Source organism: Talaromyces rugulosus, chromosome V (genome assembly GCF_013368755.1).
Source record: "Talaromyces rugulosus chromosome V, complete sequence".
In the NCBI taxonomy this organism is placed as follows: domain Eukaryota; kingdom Fungi; phylum Ascomycota; class Eurotiomycetes; order Eurotiales; family Trichocomaceae; genus Talaromyces; species Talaromyces rugulosus.
The window spans coordinates 3,491,315-3,511,614 of record NC_049565.1 but is presented as its reverse complement, the minus strand read 5'-3'; the positions used below and the strand labels follow the sequence as shown (position 1 = coordinate 3,511,614).

The window sequence follows — 20,300 nt, the reverse complement described above, 5'->3', positions numbered from 1 at the left end:
TTGGTGGTGAGGAAGAAGAAACAAACGACGGCCCGACCCACAAACGATATATCAACAACACGCGTGGGTGGGTCCACACACCACACGCGCTGGTCCCCGTAACAACGGCGCCTGAGCTTATTTACACCTCCTACAAGAACCTGCGCGAAGAACACCGGCGCAGCTTCTAAGAAAAGGGGGGGTAATGTGAGGCCGTGAGACCTTCGGGACGCACCAGATGCCGCACCTCGCTACACTAGCCTCACAGAGGGTTGCCAAGCCACTAATGAAGCGGCATATATATACTGACCTTCGCACAGGGGTTGCCGAAGGTCAGCAATCAGTTTGACTACCTAGCGAACCATAGCTTTACTATCGAATCCAACTCTTGCCTGCTCTCTATATAATATCCTCACATTTATATTATACAAAACTGATGGGCTATCACTAGAATTTCTGTGTGTAGTATCTACTAATAGAAAAGTATTGTCGCTGTTTCTATTTAAAAATAAAATACAATTCTATACTAGACTCGTAGTTAGCCTTATTCTATATTATATAAACAATATTCTGCTTGGGTATATCTCTAGAGGCTATTTAGACAGCCACTAATTAGATTTAGGTTATTAAGGGGATGCTCTATAAAGAGCCATTCTTGTTGCCCTCTTAATTATAAATTTGCTTGTTAGGGTTATCTGTTACGGGCTAGGTCCCGTCTTACTGGCCTTATGTAGGTCCAGGAATTGAGTAGATTCGAACGTGAGAAAGAGAAGGAAAAGGTTCGCAGGGGTTCGCATTGTCGAATGTCGATACAGGCGAGTGTGGGTCCCGGGGGCGCCCTAGCGAATCTGGTGTAGCGTCAGGGGGTTCTTCTATGGCGAACCAGGTGCGGACCAGGTGCGGTTATTCTACGAGAGCGAAGCCTGAGTATCCCAGGGGCTAAGACCCTAACATTACTCCCCCCCTTCGGCAAGGGCGTTGTGGTGTTGGAGCCAGTGGTCGAGTGCTTCGGTGTCTTCCATGGACCGGGCAGGTTCCCATGTAGGTCGCGCATATCCGGTCCAACGGACAAGGTATTGCTTCATATGTCCGCGGCCCCGACGTATGGTCCGTTCGTCGAGTATGCTATCGACTAGGTACTCTTCATTGCCTTCTACTAGGTGCGCTGGTGGCTGGTAATCGTGTCGGGTCTGTGAAGGGAGCGGACGTGTGCCCGCAGGGCGGAGGAGCGTCGTATGAAAAACATCATGAATAGTTCCGGGGACATCGAGTCGGTACGCATGGGATCCCACTTTCTCTAGTATAGTATATTTCGCATGTCGGGCGTCCAGCTTCTTCGAAGGTCGTTCGGTCCGAATGTTCCGAAGGTCTAACCATACCTTCTGTCCTACTTTATACTCCAGAGGAGTCTCTCGGCGACGGTTCGCACTATCTTCCATTCGCTGCTGCGCTGAGACAAGCTCAGTCTGCGCTATATCAAAGGCCTGCCGTAGCTTAGTAACTATATCGTTTGCACGTTCGGCGGCGGGTCTTTGCTGCTCAGATGTGGGGATAGCTTCATCTAACTGGAGTGGTTCGACGTTGTATCCATGGGTCAGGAAGAAGGGGCTGATACCAGTTGCAGTAGCGTCGCGCCCGTTTATTGCGAGTTGCGCAATTGCGGTTAGTGGGCTCCAGTCGGTTTGGAGGTAGGTACAGAAGTTCCGCAGGTATTCTTCCACCACAGAGTTAGCACGTTCCGTCTGTCCATCAGTTTGGGGGTGATGCGCGGTTGACAATCGTCTCATGATCTTTAGACGTTCGCACACGCCTTTCCAAAGGTCATTAACAAATTGCGTGCCCCGATCCGATATAATGCTGCTAGGCGGCCCATGTTCGCGTATGAATCGGTCAACGAACTTCGATATCACTGTCTCAGTATCTATGTGTTTGCATGGTACCAATATAATCCCTTTTCCCAGTCGGTCAACGATTACCATGAGATTCGTATTCCCGTCGGACATTGGGAGTTTCTCTATAAAATCCATACTAATATCTCGCCACATTCGCGAGGGAACAGGGAGCGGTTTTAATAACCCTTGTCGGCGTTGTCTCCATACGGTGTTCGCACCACATTTGTCGCAGTTATTCACGAACCTTCGGACATCCTCAGATAGGTTCGGCCAATATAGTTGTCGGGCCACGATGGCATAGGTCATGTTTCGGCCTGGGTGTCCGGTGAGATAGGAGTCGTGCGTATCTTGTATAATACGAGTGCGGAGTGGTTCGCTGTTTGGTACCCATTGTCGGTTTCGAAATAGTAACCGGTCCGCTGCATCGATCGTGCATTCGGATACCATGGTGCGAAGTTGTAGGTCTTGAGGGAACCGCGGGAGCTTCTGGCGTACGGCCTCTTTGATTCGTTCATAATTCTTATCCTCGGCTTCGGCTAGTCGCCACTGTTCTCCAATTGACGTTAAGTGCTCTATGTGGGTAGCGTGGACATGGGGTTCAGGTGCGGTGTTCGATAAGCGACCCTGGGGAGGTTGTTCTGGATAGTCTCTCCGTACCTTGTTAGGGTTGATAAGACGCTTATTTCGGTATGCTAGGCGTTCATCGTCAATCCCATCGGGCATATCTTGCGAGCGTCGCGATAGTGCATCAGGTCTGGCAGCTAGTCGCCCTGGCCGGTATTGGAGCTTATAGTTGAAGCGTGAGAGTATACCGGCCCATCTCATTTGCCTTTCATTCAACCGTCGGAGCTGCATGAAGTATTTAAGATTCCGGTGGTCGGTCAGGATAGTAAACTCCTTAGTGCCAATTAGTTCAGGTTCCCATTGCTTCAGACACGCTATTATCGCCAATAGCTCCTTATCGTGGATCTCGTAATTGCACTCCGCGGGCGTGCACTTTCGGGAGAAGTAGGCGCAGGTTCGTAGGAGTCCTTTGTTATCGTACTGTGATAATGTCCCCCCTACGACATATCCCGAAGAGTCGGCTTCCACGATTGTATCCTGCTCGGGGTCGAATTGCACTAGTATTGGGTCGCTCACAAACATTTGCTTTAGTTGTTCGAAGGCTTCATTGGCGGCCTTGGTCCAAACGAAGGTAGTTCCCTTTTTAGTCAGTTCTGTCAGCGGACGGATTATGTCGGAATACCCTCGGATAAACTGTCGGTAGAAATTTGCGAACCCTAGGAACGATCGCACGTCTTTCACACACGTTGGGGCTTTCCATTCCAAAATGGCAGAGACTTTCGCGGGGTCCATTCGGATCCCTTTTCCAGCTTCTAATATGAATCCGAGGTATTTTGTTGTCTGCACCTCGAACTCGCATTTATTGATATCTAGCTGTAGTCCCGCAGTGCGCAGGCGTTCTAGCACCCTCATTACCTGTTTCCGATGGTGCGCGCGGCTGCCTTCCGTAAAGATAAGCACGTCGTCCAGATAGGCAGATACAAAGTCGTCCAGGAACTCGCGAAGGGTCCAATTGATGTATCGTTGAAACGTGCTCGGCGCATTGGTAAGGCCGAAAGGTGTTACTAACCATTCATAGAGTCCAAACCTGGTTCGGAAAGCTGTCTTCCACTCGTCTCCTTCGGCGATGCGTATCTTATGGAAGGCCGCTGTAACGTCAAGCTTTGTAAACCATCGGGCTTTAGATATTCGTTGTAGGGTCTCATGTATTAACGGTAGTGGATATCGGTCCCTTTTTGTCATAGCGTTGAGCGCCCGATAATCGACGCAGAAGCGCAGTCCTCCTCCGGGTTTCCTTACAAACAGTACCGGCGCTGCAGCGGGCGAGTTGCTCACACGTATGAAGTCCTTCGACAGTAAGTCGTGGAGAGTTTTCCGTAGGACCAGCAGTTCTTCCCGTGACATGTTATAGAGAGGGCCCCATGGTATCTCTGGCTTGCGCCCCTTCGCGTCGGCGTCAATTAGTTCAATCTGATGGTCGATATTCGGACGTGACGGTGGTAGCTTGTCAGCTTCCTTCGGGTCAAATAGTTCCAGGAACTCGTGGTAATGCTTAGGTAGCTTGTTCCCTGGGTCTGTCTGTGGTTTCGGGGCCAGAGCTTTCTCAATATCCCGCATGGAGACTGCAAATATGTCGACCTCCTTTTTCCTGCTTCGCATCCTTTTCAAAGCGTTCACCGCAGCTGCACCGATCTGTCGGGGGGCGTACTCAGGTCGTAACAGGTTCTTTTTATCGACGGATATTCCGTTCCCGAATTCCAGTCGGCCTCCAGCGGCGTCAATTCTTACATGTTGGTGTTCCATCCATGGGAGACCCAATATCATATCGTATTCGCACTTCGGAACCACATAGAAGTAGGCTTTCTCCTGTATATTTCCCCCGATATCTAATGTCACGCATGCAATTTCTTTGATGTATTGAGGTGCCGAACCATCATATCCCTTAATAGGTCGAGGTTTAATAGCGCTACAATTCAGCTTTTTCTTTCGAGCGAAGGTCTCTTTGATGATCCCATAGGTGAGGCACCCACTATCAATTAAAGCATTGGCATTGGTTCTACGGTCTAACCATGCGTCTATATTGAATGGGGGTCCGTCAAACCTTCCAACCATCTTCTTAAAATTCTCGAAGTCACGAGCTGTTTTGCATTTTGGCTCCTGCGGGCGACTTTGCGCAGGAGCTACTCTTTTGACTCTGATGTGCTATCTGAGCCTGTATCAGATTCGGTTTCATTCTCCTTTACTCCGGTGTTGGATATTCTCGTGAACGTATCGTGTTTCTTCTTGCCACGGTTCCTCGGAGATGGCGCCCGACGGAGCGGCGCAGGTTCGGGGCAGTATTGGGCAATATGACCCGGTTTTCCGCATCGAAAACAGTTGTCCGTTCTGACAGTATTAATTGGCAGGCCCGCAGGTGTCCAGTCCATGACTTGGGGCTGTCCTCTGTCGGGGGAGGTTCCTTTTGTGAGCGGACGGGAAGTGTTCCGCTTGTATCGGGACTGGATGTTGTCAATCCTTTTCAGCTCTTCAAGGTCGTTCGCTACTCGGTGTAAGCGTTCGCAGAAAGCTTCGTACTGCTTCGGCATGTCGCTCCCGACAGTCGCACGCCTCATTTCTTGGTTAATCGCGGTTTTCAGTCGTGAGATTTTTACGTCGTCGGTCCATGATTGACCTCCTGCAAGAAGTAATATCCGTTCAAATTCGCTGATAAAGTCCTGGAAAGGGGTGCGCCCCTGTCGTATACGGTTAAGTTCAAGGTTCGCCTTCTCCACAAGTTGATGATCTTCGAACAGCACGTTAAGGTGCGCAAAGAAAGCTTCTAGTGTAGCGGGGGTGACCGTATTTACGTTCCCATGAAGCCGCATCCAGGGGTAGACCTTCGTCTGGGCCTTTCCTGCCAACCGTCCATAGGCGTACCACAGTTGCTCGTACGGTCCTCCGATCGCTGGTGCATCGACCGTCAATTTTGCATATAGGATTGCCACGAACTGCATATATCGTGAACGATCAGAGTCGTCATATTTATCGGGATGGTCAAGGGAGTGGCGCGGTTTGTTCGCACTGTACATAGGGGTTACCGATGGTGTGGCATCAGTAGGGACCTCGGGCATAGGTGGTTCGGTCGTATTGTTAACTTGTCCTTCGACATGCGATAGGCGAGCGGACATATTCGTCAGAAGGAGTTCCATTCGTTGCATTTGTTCCAATAACAGCTGGTTCGGTTCCAAAGGTATGCCCCTTCGGTCCGGGCCGTCCCTCGGTGGGCTATTCGTCATAATGGGGAAATTTCTCAATGCTCAACTCGGTCGTCGAGGAGCGGCGATATAATAATTCAATCCTCCGAATGAGGAGAGTTGGTACGGTTCTCAGGGGCTCGACTCGAACGAACGAGGAGCGATCGTATAGCTCAACCCTTCGGGTGAGGGGAGTGGCGCGTTCTCGACCCTTTAAATAGGGGAGGGGGGCGAGACGTTCGAATCTAATGTTACGGGCTAGGTCCCGTCTTACTGGCCTTATGTAGGTCCAGGAATTGAGTAGATTCGAACGTGAGAAAGAGAAGGAAAAGGTTCGCAGGGGTTCGCATTGTCGAATGTCGATACAGGCGAGTGTGGGTCCCGGGGGCGCCCTAGCGAATCTGGTGTAGCGTCAGGGGGGTTCTTCTATGGCGAACCAGGTGCGGACCAGGTGCGGTTATTCTACGAGAGCGAAGCCTGAGTATCCCAGGGGCTAAGACCCTAACATTATCTGAGTCAGACCAAGTCGCAGCATTAAAAGCCCACCTTGACTAGATTAAAGATATTATAGACTAGATTCTTTAAATCTTAAATCAGTAAGTAAGTGTAATCTCTTTTAATATTACTTTTAATAGAGCTTTTACCTAGTCTAGTACTAATAGTAATAGAATAAATATTTTGGTATTATATCTGTTACTGCCCTTGCTACTCCTGCTTTCTCTATCACCTACCGCTATGGTAATATTTTATAGAGTCCTTCTACATAGAATAATCCTTCAGGACAATAGTTTAATCTTAATAGTTGGTTTTCTTTTATTTTTTGAATAATAAAATCTTTTTTCTTATTATATAATTTCCTTATAGAATCCTCATTAAACCTAAAACCTGGTGGAAAAAACAAGAAGAGTAATTCTAAAACACAACCAGCTCCCTCTTATGACTAAGTAGTAATCTTTGTTAGTAATGCTAAGGAGTGTAATAGAGGGTGAGAAGATCATATTTATATACTAGGATGATTCTGAATTAGCTCTGAATTAGAGCCTTTATAGCTCCTAGTCAGCTTTAGATAGAAGGTTCTAAATGTCATAAGAATCGTGAACGCTCAGCCAATCGATAAGTAGCGGACGCTACTTACATAAGCAAGCTGCCTGAAACTCCTATAGAGTAGACTTGCTAAATGTAGGAACGAAGATAGAAATGACTATATAGGAACTTATATGATCTGGATAATACAGATATATTAGTTTAGTGAAGATATACTAAGTGGACAGATACCTTAAATGGTATAGCTGTATCATTTCTGTGTAAATATATTTAGTACAGAACCACCTACCCTATGCAAGTATATCCAGTGTGGATGCACCTTAATGGTGCGTATGTACTATATTAGTGAAAGTGCACTATAGCACATGATTATACAGAGAACATAGCTAAATATAGCTAGACTATATTTGGATATATTAACAACATAGCTAATAAAGCATCAACTATATTCACTATATTTAGGATCAGCTATATAAAGATACTCATTTACTATTATATATCTAGCTTATTATGTTTTATTCTTTTAAGTAAATAGTATACTACTATTACTCTTTAATATACTTTACAGTCTATCATTGCAATAGTACTCTATTTATCCTAGGATTACTTTATATAATATCCTTATTTTGTCTTCTATTAGCAGAATATCCACTTTAATTCACATCTTGGTGACGAGTTATTAAACTAATTAATAATAAAACACCCTTATAACACAAAGTTTTAAGAACTAAATAAGCAATTAACTCTTACTAACAAGCTAATCATAGCAGGAAATAGCAACATACTAATAGCAGGACTGGTAACCCCATGTTTATGTGAGGCCGTGAGACCTTCGGGACGCACCAGATGCCGCACCTTGCTATACTAGCCTCACAGAGAGTTGCCAAACCACTAATAAAGCGGCATATATATTCTGACCTTCACATAGGAGTTACCAAAGGTCAGCAATCAGTTTAATTACCTAGCAAACCATAGCTTTACTATTAAATCTAACTCTTGCCTGCTCTTTATATAATATCCTCATATTCTAATTGCTCTTTACCTTCAGAAAGAGGACTAGTAAGTATCAGAATTATAGTTACTATCAAGAGCACCTCTATTCCCACTGATAACACTGAACGTTCCATACCAGCAGCAGAAATCCAACTCAGCATATTGGAAACACTAGATAGACATAGTAATAGAGAAGAACCAGCAGTAAAACTAGAAAGAAATCACCCTATTAATAAAGACCTGGACCTAGGGATAGTACAGCTATCCTTAGAATAGAAACTGAAGGATATATCAATAGAAAAACTTAAAGCCATGAAAATCCAACTAGACTAAGAACTCTATATCGCAAATCTAAAACAGTAGATCCTATAAATCTAAACACAGCTACATGGCGTACCAGCACACAAAAACCAAGATACTAGAATCTTCAACAACAGCGCTCATAGAGAAAAAAGACCCCAAACTAATATAATTTCTACAGAGAAGTATCCCTCAAGATTTAAAATAAAGGACCCCTATAGTGGGAAATCCCTAACCAAACTCAAGACATTCATAGAACATATAGAATCATAGTTCAGTAGATATCCAGAGTGGTATAGCTAATATCTACACTATAAAGTTGGTAAAGCTTCAGACAACCTAAGCTCTAAACAATTTCTTAACTTCAATATATATCAGAAGGAGAAAAAACCAGAACCTATTACTTAAAAAGACTTCAAAACATACCTGTAGCAACTATTTCATAATCTTAAGCTCCTTCATATTACTGCTATATAAGATCATAATGATGCCAGGCAGTTAGAGGATTAATTAATATAAGAATTTATCTGCTATCTATAAATCCTCAAAGACTAGATAGACATATAATATAGCAAGAAACAGTATATAAAGCTTCTTATAGTAAAGGTCCTACAGCCTATCCAAGATAAGTCGTAGAAGTATTCAGAGAAATCCTAAACATACAAGAACACTATGCAATTCCTATAGAAGCTAGAAAATGCTATACCTAAATATTAAAAGACAAGAAATTCTTAATAATAGGATGATTATAATAGCAGTGATAATAAATACCAGATAGCCCTAAACCATCACTATGCTGGAGCGAGATCCCCTATAGATAAATATAGAAAGAATGATTAATTCTCCTAAAGAGACAAGGCCACTATAGACAAAAATAATAGTGGAAACCTAAAAAGAAAGGAATATGGGAAGCCTAAAAAGGATTAGACTAGATCTATCTACAATTATTATAGTAAGGTAGGACACTAAAAAAGGGAATACTATAAAAAGAAGTTTGATGAAACACAAAAGATGTCTAAACTATTAAAAAACTAGAACTCTGATATTTACATGTAGCAGCTACGCTAGAGATAGCTTATAAAAAGGATATAGAGAAAAAGTAACTATTAATAATAGAAATAGAACTCTTTAAGCTACTGAAAACTACAAAGATACAGACTTTTATTAATAATGGTGCCTAGAGCAATTTCATAAGCTAGAAACTTATTAAAAAATTTATTAGGACTACTAGAAAAGCTCCTAAACTAGTAAAAGCTATTAACAGACAAGTTATCTGAATATACGGGCAACACTATATAGATATAAAAGTCATAGACTCTGAGAAACTAATCTAAATAAACAGGCACCTTCTTTATACAGTAGATATCAATAGATATAATATAATCCTTGATATACCCTAGTTAAAAAAAATAAATCCTAATATAGATTAGGTCATAGGGCAGTTTAGATACCAGGACCGTACATTAATTAAAGGAATAGAGACTATATCTTTCCATAAAGCATATAAAAGCTTAATAGCTGGGTACACAGCATACTAGATAGACCCTCAAAACGCACCAGACTTAGGCTTGCGCTTATATACCACTCATATCCTGCAAAAGAATGATGGGACGCGTATTTAGGAAGCATCGTTGGACATAGAGATATCTAAAATAGATAAGCTTCAACTACTAGATTATCTATCCAACTATATAGATATATTCTTAGAGAGAGCTGCCAGTATACTATCTAAATATATAGAGTATAACTATACTATAGACTTAAAACTAAGAACAGCTTCCCTTTATAAATCTATATACAGGCTTACGGAAACTGAATATAAGATCCTAAAGAACTACCTAAGTAAAATATAAGAAAAAAATTAGATTAAATCATTCAAAAGTCCAATAAGAGTCTCTATTCTTTTTATATTAAAAAAAGATAATGAGCTCTAACTGTACATAGACTATCAGAGACTTAATATAATCATAGTAAAGAACTATTACTTAATTCCCTTAGTCCAAGAGACGTTGGACTACTTTGCTAGCGCGAAGTATTTTACTAAGCTAGATCTAAAAGATGCATATTATCATATTAGAATCTAAATAGAAGATGAGTAGAAGACTGTTTTCTGAACCTATTATTGTTAGGGTCTTAGCCCCTGGGATACTCAGGCTTCGCTCTCGTAGAATAACCGCACCTGGTCCGCACCTGGTTCGCCATAGAAGAACCCCCCTGACGCTACACCAGATTCGCTAGGGCGCCCCCGGGACCCACACTCGCCTGTATCGACATTCGACAATGCGAACCCCTGCGAACCTTTTCCTTCTCTTTCTCACGTTCGAATCTACTCAATTCCTGGACCTACATAAGGCCAGTAAGACGGGACCTAGCCCGTAACATTAGATTCGAACGTCTCGCCCCCCTCCCCTATTTAAAGGGTCGAGAACGCGCCACTCCCCTCACCCGAAGGGTTGAGCTATACGATCGCTCCTCGTTCGTTCGAGTCGAGCCCCTGAGAACCGTACCAACTCTCCTCATTCGGAGGATTGAATTATTATATCGCCGCTCCTCGACGACCGAGTTGAGCATTGAGAAATTTCCCCATTATGACGAATAGCCCACCGAGGGACGGCCCGGACCGAAGGGGCATACCTTTGGAACCGAACCAGCTGTTATTGGAACAAATGCAACGAATGGAACTCCTTCTGACGAATATGTCCGCTCGCCTATCGCATGTCGAAGGACAAGTTAACAATACGACCGAACCACCTATGCCCGAGGTCCCTACTGATGCCACACCATCGGTAACCCCTATGTACAGTGCGAACAAACCGCGCCACTCCCTTGACCATCCCGATAAATATGACGACTCTGATCGTTCACGATATATGCAGTTCGTGGCAATCCTATATGCAAAATTGACGGTCGATGCACCAGCGATCGGAGGACCGTACGAGCAACTGTGGTACGCCTATGGACGGTTGGCAGGAAAGGCCCAGACGAAGGTCTACCCCTGGATGCGGCTTCATGGGAACGTAAATACGGTCACCCCCGCTACACTAGAAGCTTTCTTTGCGCACCTTAACGTGCTGTTCGAAGATCATCAACTTGTGGAGAAGGCGAACCTTGAACTTAACCGTATACGACAGGGGCGCACCCCTTTCCAGGACTTTATCAGCGAATTTGAACGGATATTACTTCTTGCAGGAGGTCAATCATGGACCGACGACGTAAAAATCTCACGACTGAAAACCGCGATTAACCAAGAAATGAGGCGTGCGACTGTCGGGAGCGACATGCCGAAGCAGTACGAAGCTTTCTGCGAACGCTTACACCGAGTAGCGAACGACCTTGAAGAGCTGAAAAGGATTGACAACATCCAGTCCCGATACAAGCGGAACACTTCCCGTCCGCTCACAAAAGGAACCTCCCCCGACAGAGGACAGCCCCAAGTCATGGACTGGACACCTGCGGGCCTGCCAATTAATACTGTCAGAACGGACAACTGTTTTCGATGCGGAAAACCGGGTCATATTGCCCAATACTGCCCCGAACCTGCGCCGCTCCGTCGGGCGCCATCTCCGAGGAACCGTGGCAAGAAGAAACACGATACGTTCACGAGAATATCCAACACCGGAGTAAAGGAGAATGAAACCGAATCTGATACAGGCTCAGATAGCACATCAGAGTCAAAAGAGTAGCTCCTGCGCAAAGTCGCCCGCAGGAGCCAAAATGCAAAACAGCTCGTGACTTCGAGAATTTTAAGAAGATGGTTGGAAGGTTTGACGGACCCCCATTCAATATAGACGCATGGTTAGACCGTAGAACCAATGCCAATGCTTTAATTGATAGTGGGTGCCTCACCTATGGGATCATCAAAGAGACCTTCGCTCGAAAGAAAAAGCTGAATTGTAGCGCTATTAAACCTCGACCTATTAAGGGATATGATGGTTCGGCACCTCAATACATCAAAGAAATTGCATGCGTGACATTAGATATCGGGGGAAATATACAGGAGAAAGCCTACTTCTATGTGGTTCCGAAGTGCGAATACGATATGATATTGGGTCTCCCATGGATGGAACACCAACATGTAAGAATTGACGCCGCTGGAGGCCGACTGGAATTCGGGAACGGAATATCCGTCGATAAAAAGAACCTGTTACGACCTGAGTACGCCCCCCGACAGATCGGTGCAGCTGCGGTGAACGCTTTGAAAAGGATGCGAAGCAGGAAAAAGGAGGTCGACATATTTGCAGTCTCCATGCGGGATATTGAGAAAGCTCTGGCCCCGAAACCACAGACAGACCCAGGGAACAAGCTACCTAAGCATTACCACGAGTTCCTGGAACTATTTGACCCGAAGGAAGCTGACAAGCTACCACCGTCACGTCCGAATATCGACCATCAGATTGAACTAATTGACGCCGACGCGAAGGGGCGCAAGCCAGAGATACCATGGGGCCCTCTCTATAACATGTCACGGGAAGAACTGCTGGTCCTACGGAAAACTCTCCACGACTTACTGTCGAAGGACTTCATACGTGTGAGCAACTCGCCCGCTGCAGCGCCGGTACTGTTTGTAAGGAAACCCGGAGGAGGACTGCGCTTCTGCGTCGATTATCGGGCGCTCAACGCTATGACAAAAAGGGACCGATATCCACTACCGTTAATACATGAGACCCTACAACGAATATCTAAAGCCCGATGGTTTACAAAGCTTGACGTTACAGCGGCCTTCCATAAGATACGCATCGCCGAAGGAGACGAGTGGAAGACAGCTTTCCGAACCAGGTTTGGACTCTATGAATGGTTAGTAACACCTTTCGGCCTTACCAATGCGCCGAGCACGTTTCAACGATACATCAATTGGACCCTTCGCGAGTTCCTGGACGACTTTGTATCTGCCTATCTGGACGACGTGCTTATCTTTACGGAAGGCAGCCGCGCGCACCATCGGAAACAGGTAATGAGGGTGCTAGAACGCCTGCGCACTGCGGGACTACAGCTAGATATCAATAAATGCGAGTTCGAGGTGCAGACAACAAAATACCTCGGATTCATATTAGAAGCTGGAAAAGGGATCCGAATGGACCCCGCGAAAGTCTCTGCCATTTTGGAATGGAAAGCCCCAACGTGTGTGAAAGACGTGCGATCGTTCCTAGGGTTCGCAAATTTCTACCGACAGTTTATCCGAGGGTATTCCGACATAATCCGTCCGCTGACAGAACTGACTAAAAAGGGAACTACCTTCGTTTGGACCAAGGCCGCCAATGAAGCCTTCGAACAACTAAAGCAAATGTTTGTGAGCGACCCAATACTAGTGCAATTCGACCCCGAGCAGGATACAATCGTGGAAGCCGACTCTTCGGGATATGTCGTAGGGGGGACATTATCACAGTACGATAACAAAGGACTCCTACGAACCTGCGCCTACTTCTCCCGAAAGTGCACGCCCGCGGAGTGCAATTACGAGATCCACGATAAGGAGCTATTGGCGATAATAGCGTGTCTGAAGCAATGGGAACCTGAACTAATTGGCACTAAGGAGTTTACTATCCTGACCGACCACCGGAATCTTAAATACTTCATGCAGCTCCGACGGTTGAATGAAAGGCAAATGAGATGGGCCGGTATACTCTCACGCTTCAACTATAAGCTCCAATACCGGCCAGGGCGACTAGCTGCCAGACCTGATGCACTATCGCGACGCTCGCAAGATATGCCCGATGGGATTGACGATGAACGCCTAGCATACCGAAATAAGCGTCTTATCAACCCTAACAAGGTACGGAGAGACTATCCAGAACAACCTCCCCAGGGTCGCTTATCGAACACCGCACCTGAACCCCATGTCCACGCTACCCACATAGAGCACTTAACGTCAATTGGAGAACAGTGGCGACTAGCCGAAGCCGAGGATAAGAATTATGAACGAATCAAAGAGGCCGTACGCCAGAAGCTCCCGCGGTTCCCTCAAGACCTACAACTTCGCACCATGGTATCCGAATGCACGATCGATGCAGCGGACCGGTTACTATTTCGAAACCGACAATGGGTACCAAACAGCGAACCACTCCGCACTCGTATTATACAAGATACGCACGACTCCTATCTCACCGGACACCCAGGCCGAAACATGACCTATGCCATCGTGGCCCGACAACTATATTGGCCGAACCTATCTGAGGATGTCCGAAGGTTCGTGAATAACTGCGACAAATGTGGTGCGAACACCGTATGGAGACAACGCCGACAAGGGTTATTAAAACCGCTCCCTGTTCCCTCGCGAATGTGGCGAGATATTAGTATGGATTTTATAGAGAAACTCCCAATGTCCGACGGGAATACGAATCTCATGGTAATCGTTGACCGACTGGGAAAAGGGATTATATTGGTACCATGCAAACACATAGATACTGAGACAGTGATATCGAAGTTCGTTGACCGATTCATACGCGAACATGGGCCGCCTAGCAGCATTATATCGGATCGGGGCACGCAATTTGTTAATGACCTTTGGAAAGGCGTGTGCGAACGTCTAAAGATCATGAGACGATTGTCAACCGCGCATCACCCCCAAACTGATGGACAGACGGAACGTGCTAACTCTGTGGTGGAAGAATACCTGCGGAACTTCTGTACCTACCTCCAAACCGACTGGAGCCCACTAACCGCAATTGCGCAACTCGCAATAAACGGGCGCGACGCTACTGCAACTGGTATCAGCCCCTTCTTCCTGACCCATGGATACAACGTCGAACCACTCCAGTTAGATGAAGCTATCCCCACATCTGAGCAGCAAAGACCCGCCGCCGAACGTGCAAACGATATAGTTACTAAGCTACGGCAGGCCTTTGATATAGCGCAGACTGAGCTTGTCTCAGCGCAGCAGCGAATGGAAGATAGTGCGAACCGTCGCCGAGAGACTCCTCTGGAGTATAAAGTAGGACAGAAGGTATGGTTAGACCTTCGGAACATTCGGACCGAACGACCTTCGAAGAAGCTGGACGCCCGACATGCGAAATATACTATACTAGAGAAAGTGGGATCCCATGCGTACCGACTCGATGTCCCCGGAACTATTCATGATGTTTTTCATACGACGCTCCTCCGCCCTGCGGGCACACGTCCGCTCCCTTCACAGACCCGACACGATTACCAGCCACCAGCGCACCTAGTAGAAGGCAATGAAGAGTACCTAGTCGATAGCATACTCGACGAACGGACCATACGTCGGGGCCGCGGACATATGAAGCAATACCTTGTCCGTTGGACCGGATATGCGCGACCTACATGGGAACCTGCCCGGTCCATGGAAGACACCGAAGCACTCGACCACTGGCTCCAACACCACAACGCCCTTGCCGAAGGGGGGGAGTAATGTTAGGGTCTTAGCCCCTGGGATACTCAGGCTTCGCTCTCGTAGAATAACCGCACCTGGTCCGCACCTGGTTCGCCATAGAAGAACCCCCTGACGCTACACCAGATTCGCTAGGGCGCCCCCGGGACCCACACTCGCCTGTATCGACATTCGACAATGCGAACCCCTGCGAACCTTTTCCTTCTCTTTCTCACGTTCGAATCTACTCAATTCCTGGACCTACATAAGGCCAGTAAGACGGGACCTAGCCCGTAACAATTATAACTACTTTAAATACCAGATAATGCTATTTAGCTTTGTAAATATATCGGCCACATTCTAGATATATATCAATAAGGTAATATTAAATCTATTAGACATCTATATAGTAGTATATCTAGATAATATAGTTATATATTTAGCTAATCTACAGGTACATAAAGCCCAGGTATAGAAAGTTATAAGCTAATTAAGAAGCTATAGTTTATACTATAAGCGAAGCAAGTATAGCTTTAGAATAAATATCATAGAATATTTTAGATTTATTATAAGCCTACAAGGAATAATAATAGACCTAGACTAGATTTGTACTATCATAGAATAGCCTGAACCGCGGACAGTTAAAGAGGTCTAGTTATTTTTAGGATTTATAAATTTCTATTGTAATTTTATATATTAGTTCTCATGTATATTAGCGTCACTATCTAAGATAACTAAGAGTCCTATAGAGAGAACAAAGTATAATAGCCAAAAAGGCAGCACTATCTAAAGATTTAATATAATCTTAAAAGCTAGAGAATCTTTTTTAAGCTTAAAGTAAGCGTTTTAATATAAATCTATACTAAGATATTATAACCTAGCGCTTCTAATTTGCATAGAAATAAATACTTCAAGCAGAGCCCTAGGAGTGGTAATTACTCAGCTATTTAAAGATTTCTAATAATATCTAATAGCCTTCTGGTCCTAGAAGCTTAAGAGACTAAAGGTACACTATAAAGTATATAATTTAGAATTTCTAGTAGTAGTAAAAGCTTTCAAGCACTGGTAGTAATATCTAGAAGATAGTTAATATATAATTAGAGTCCTAATAGATTATAATAACCTATAATACTTTATTATTACTAAAAAACTCAGCAGATGTTAAGCCTGATAGGTAAAATATCTATTAATATTTAATTTTAATATAGAATACCGCCTAGATTCAAAGAACCCCATAGATACGCTAAGTTGTTGTCTGGACTATATAGACAATATTGAAGAAGATATAACGACGCTCCCAACCCTATAAGAAAAGCTGCGAAGAGGTTACTTTAAGAAATAAAAACAAAATCTAATCTCCCCATATAACTAAGAATTATCTACGAATATACTGGCACAAGTATAAAAGGCTTAAAGAATATCTTTTACTGTCAATAAAGAAAATGCCCATAGGCCCGAAAAAAGGAATATCTCTATGGATAAGAACATCACTGCTGGTGATATAAGGGATCTAGAACTTCTAATGCCACGGTCCCTAATGACCAAAGCTATAAGGACTGAGACAGCCTATTTAGAAATAAAACCCAACATAGAGAGTCTCCTTCGAACATACCAACAAGAGAATGCCTTTATATAGAAGAAGTTGAAAGAACTCCATGCGGGACAGGCCGAGGATTTGGTATAAAGTATTAGGAAGTGTGATCTTCTCTAGTATAAAAAAGCCACATATGTGCCACCTAATAAAACCTTATAGTTGGAAATTATAAAGAATAACTATAATAATACATAAAAAGGCCATTTTAGAAAAGCCTGCACTATAGTAGCTATCTATCAGAAATACTATTAGCCAGCATTAGAAGCCGATATAGACTACTATATCCAAACCTATTCTACCTGCTAATGGGTTAAGATACACAGACACCAGTAGTATAAGCTACTTAAGCTATTACCAGTTCTATTAGAACTATTTGAAACAATAACTATAGATTTTATAACAGGATTACCATCTATAGAATAGTAGGGAGCAATGGTTGACACTATATTAGTCATTATCAACCTATTCTTAAAATACATTATCTACTTGTTGACATAGAAAGTATTATTAGCTGAAAGACTAGCGAAGCTACTTCTAGAGAATCTAGTGCAGTAGATTATCTTCCTACAGTATATCGTCTCAGATCAGGATAAGCTGTTCACCAGTAAATTCTAGCAAACTATATACTTCTATCTAGAGATAACCTAGAAACTGTTGACAATAGCCTATCCATAAACAGATAGACAGACAGAGTGCTAGAATTAGATAGTAAAACACTTTCTTTAATACTACACGAACTATGAGTAGATGGACTAGTTATAGTGGATTCTACTAGCGTAGAATATATATAATAATAGTCAGTATAATATTATAGGGTAATCTTCAATAGAAATCCTTATAGGATTCTAGGGAGACCTGAGAATAGATGTTCCTAAAGATACTCTCTTAAGTCTGAAGGATTGAGAGCTATATGCTATAAACTAGATAAAAGAGCTCTGTACCAAATAGACAAATATTTAGAAATGCTTGGAAGAAGCTAAGGAAGCATAAGCGAAGTATTATAACTAGGAAAAGATCTATTGGGAATTCAAAATCAGAGAATAAGTCATGCTTTAAACAAAGAATATAGCTTCACTCCAATATAATGAAAAATTAGCTGATAGATATCTAGGCCTATTCTGAATAGTAGATACATAGGGATTAAATATATATAAACTTGACCTTATTCCAAGATATAGAGGAATCTATCCAGTTTTCTATGTTTTTCTACTGAAGCTGCACTACATCAACACTGGGAACTATACTTCCCCAGAACCGGTACTAGTAGATAGCAAACCTAAGTATACTATTCAAGGAATAGTTTAGGACCAGAAGAGAGACAGGGGAATAGAATATATAGTCCAATAGAAAGGATAGCTGATTAAAGAAGCTATCTAGGAACTAGAAGAAATTATTAAAGAAACTAAAGCTCTTGACGTCTATCTATAAAAGAAAACCAAAAAGCAAACTATATTAAAACTATACTAGTGAACTAAAGAAAAGAGAAACAAAAAAGACTTTCTATTAAAAGTCTACAAATTATTCAAAAAAAAAAAATATTTAAGGCCGCGCATGCTACATAAAAAAAACAAAAAACAAAATAAACCTGAACCACCTAGGGGTATCTAAATATAAACCCTACAGGGTATTATATTAGAACACCAGGATATTCATAAAAAGCTCTAAAGGGCAAGTAAATACATTTCAATTCAGGCCTGAAGGCTGCAGTATTACTATATAAGAAAGAATTTTTCAGATATACCCCTGATAGTAGAAATAGTTATCAAAAACACAAGTTGCTTCGTGCACCCCAGCCAGTAAACACATAAGTTTAGGATTAAACCTAGCACTATAACTACTAAAAGATTCCCTATAACTAGAGATAGGTAATCCGCGCTGCATATAGGATAACATAGTTGGCCTATACAGGACAGTAATACCCAATATAAGACCACTAAAAGAGATAAAATATTAGCTTATAGACTACTAAGCAGCAGCTAGAGGATCTACTGTCATAATAACAGATGAATTATCTTATATCACCATAACAGAAGCAGAACTACCTATATCAATTAAGGACTTAGCTGAATAAGGATTAGATCAATAATATATTACTATATCTAATATCTTGACGGTATCCTTCTAATTAGCAGCACAGGTCATTACTAGTTCTATAGTTGTAACAGCCTGGTCAAGCTGCTCTACAGGAATCTAATAAATATTAATATCTATAGAAATATATAAATGAAAGAAGAACTTACCAGGTAGTACTTAGCTATAGACTTTTTCAACCTTTTATATTGGGGGCAGGGTTTGTTACTAAGGCCAGGGTATTCCAAATTAGGGTCATGGCCTAATAACCATAGACACTACTGGTAAGATAGGAAATATGTCTCTAGGAAATACACACGAGGCTTATAATAAGGCGAGGAGGTCGGTATACTAGACAGCGCAGTATTGGCTTTATTATCTTTATTATCATCATTATCTTTGTCCTCGACATCGTCTCTATCAGTATTAGCAGAGAAAGGGGAGCGCATATACTTCTTTATAGAGAGAGGAGCAGCAGCAGACTTACCCTTTTTTAAAGATAACTTCTTTAATGATTTCTTCTACACTACAGATTATAGTATACTAGTGGCCACACCACCAGCAGTACGTGTTAACTAGGTATAGCCCAACATAGAGATATCCTTGTTAGAGGACGAGATAATCAGTAAAGTAGCTAAAAAATAATGGGAGATCTTCTTTTTTAGAACTATTCTACAAACTATTAATAAATAACAAACTGAGCAAACGTTTGAACAGGTATTGTAATTGATATGAGATAACTAGTAAAGGATATATCATTTACATTCAGACAGCATAAATAAACAAAAGAGTAGAGAGAATAAGCACAGAATTAGCAACAATATAATAAACTATTTAATAGTAAGGAAAAAAAAATAAATAACAGTCTAATCTATAAACAATATATCAATAATATGTGTAGGTAGATCTATATACTATATATACTAGTCCCTATAATAACAGTGTCTAAGCTTATTTATATCTTCTATAAGAACCTATATGAAGAACATCAGTGCAGCTTCTAAGAAAAGAGGAGATAATATAAAGTTATAAGACCTTCAGGATACACTAGATGCCATACCTTGCTACACTAGCCTTACAGAAGGTTACTAAGCCACTAATGAAGCGGTATATATATTCTAACCTTCACACAGGGATTGCCGAAGGTCAGCAATCAGTTTGACTACCTAGCAAACCATAGCTTTACTATCGAATCCAACTCTTGCCTGCTCTCTATATAATATCCTCACAGTTTATCTGTAAGACAAGTAAGACTAGTTGATTAAGACAGTAACAATGAACCTGATAAGCAAACCCAGTAAAGATTC

General features: G+C 42.9%; 4 protein-coding genes across 4 annotated transcripts; 2 read left to right on the top strand and 2 right to left on the bottom strand.

The window, feature by feature from the left end:
* Nucleotides 1–4,615: 4,615 nt before the first annotated feature.
* On the bottom strand, nucleotides 4,616–5,632 carry TRUGW13939_09747 (uncharacterized protein; the record flags this gene model as incomplete). Its single annotated transcript, XM_035492867.1, has 1 exon — nucleotides 4,616–5,632. One exon carries the CDS (start codon nucleotides 5,630–5,632, stop codon nucleotides 4,616–4,618), a length of 1,017 nt encoding a protein of 338 aa, XP_035348760.1.
* Nucleotides 5,633–10,671: 5,039 nt separating this feature from the next.
* Nucleotides 10,672–11,688, top strand: TRUGW13939_09746 (uncharacterized protein; the record flags this gene model as incomplete). The annotated part of the gene is made up of 1 exon (XM_035492866.1): nucleotides 10,672–11,688. One exon carries the CDS (start codon nucleotides 10,672–10,674, stop codon nucleotides 11,686–11,688), a length of 1,017 nt encoding a protein of 338 aa, XP_035348759.1.
* Nucleotides 11,689–11,756: 68 nt separating this feature from the next.
* TRUGW13939_09745 (uncharacterized protein) lies at nucleotides 11,757–15,371 on the top strand (the record flags this gene model as incomplete). The annotated part of the gene is made up of 1 exon (XM_035492865.1): nucleotides 11,757–15,371. One exon carries the CDS (start codon nucleotides 11,757–11,759, stop codon nucleotides 15,369–15,371), a length of 3,615 nt encoding a protein of 1,204 aa, XP_035348758.1.
* Nucleotides 15,372–19,044: 3,673 nt separating this feature from the next.
* On the bottom strand, nucleotides 19,045–19,442 carry TRUGW13939_09744 (uncharacterized protein; the record flags this gene model as incomplete). Its single annotated transcript, XM_035492864.1, has 3 exons — nucleotides 19,045–19,113; nucleotides 19,164–19,255; nucleotides 19,313–19,442. 3 exons carry the CDS (start codon nucleotides 19,440–19,442, stop codon nucleotides 19,045–19,047), a joined length of 291 nt encoding a protein of 96 aa, XP_035348757.1.
* Nucleotides 19,443–20,300: the final 858 nt, after the last annotated feature.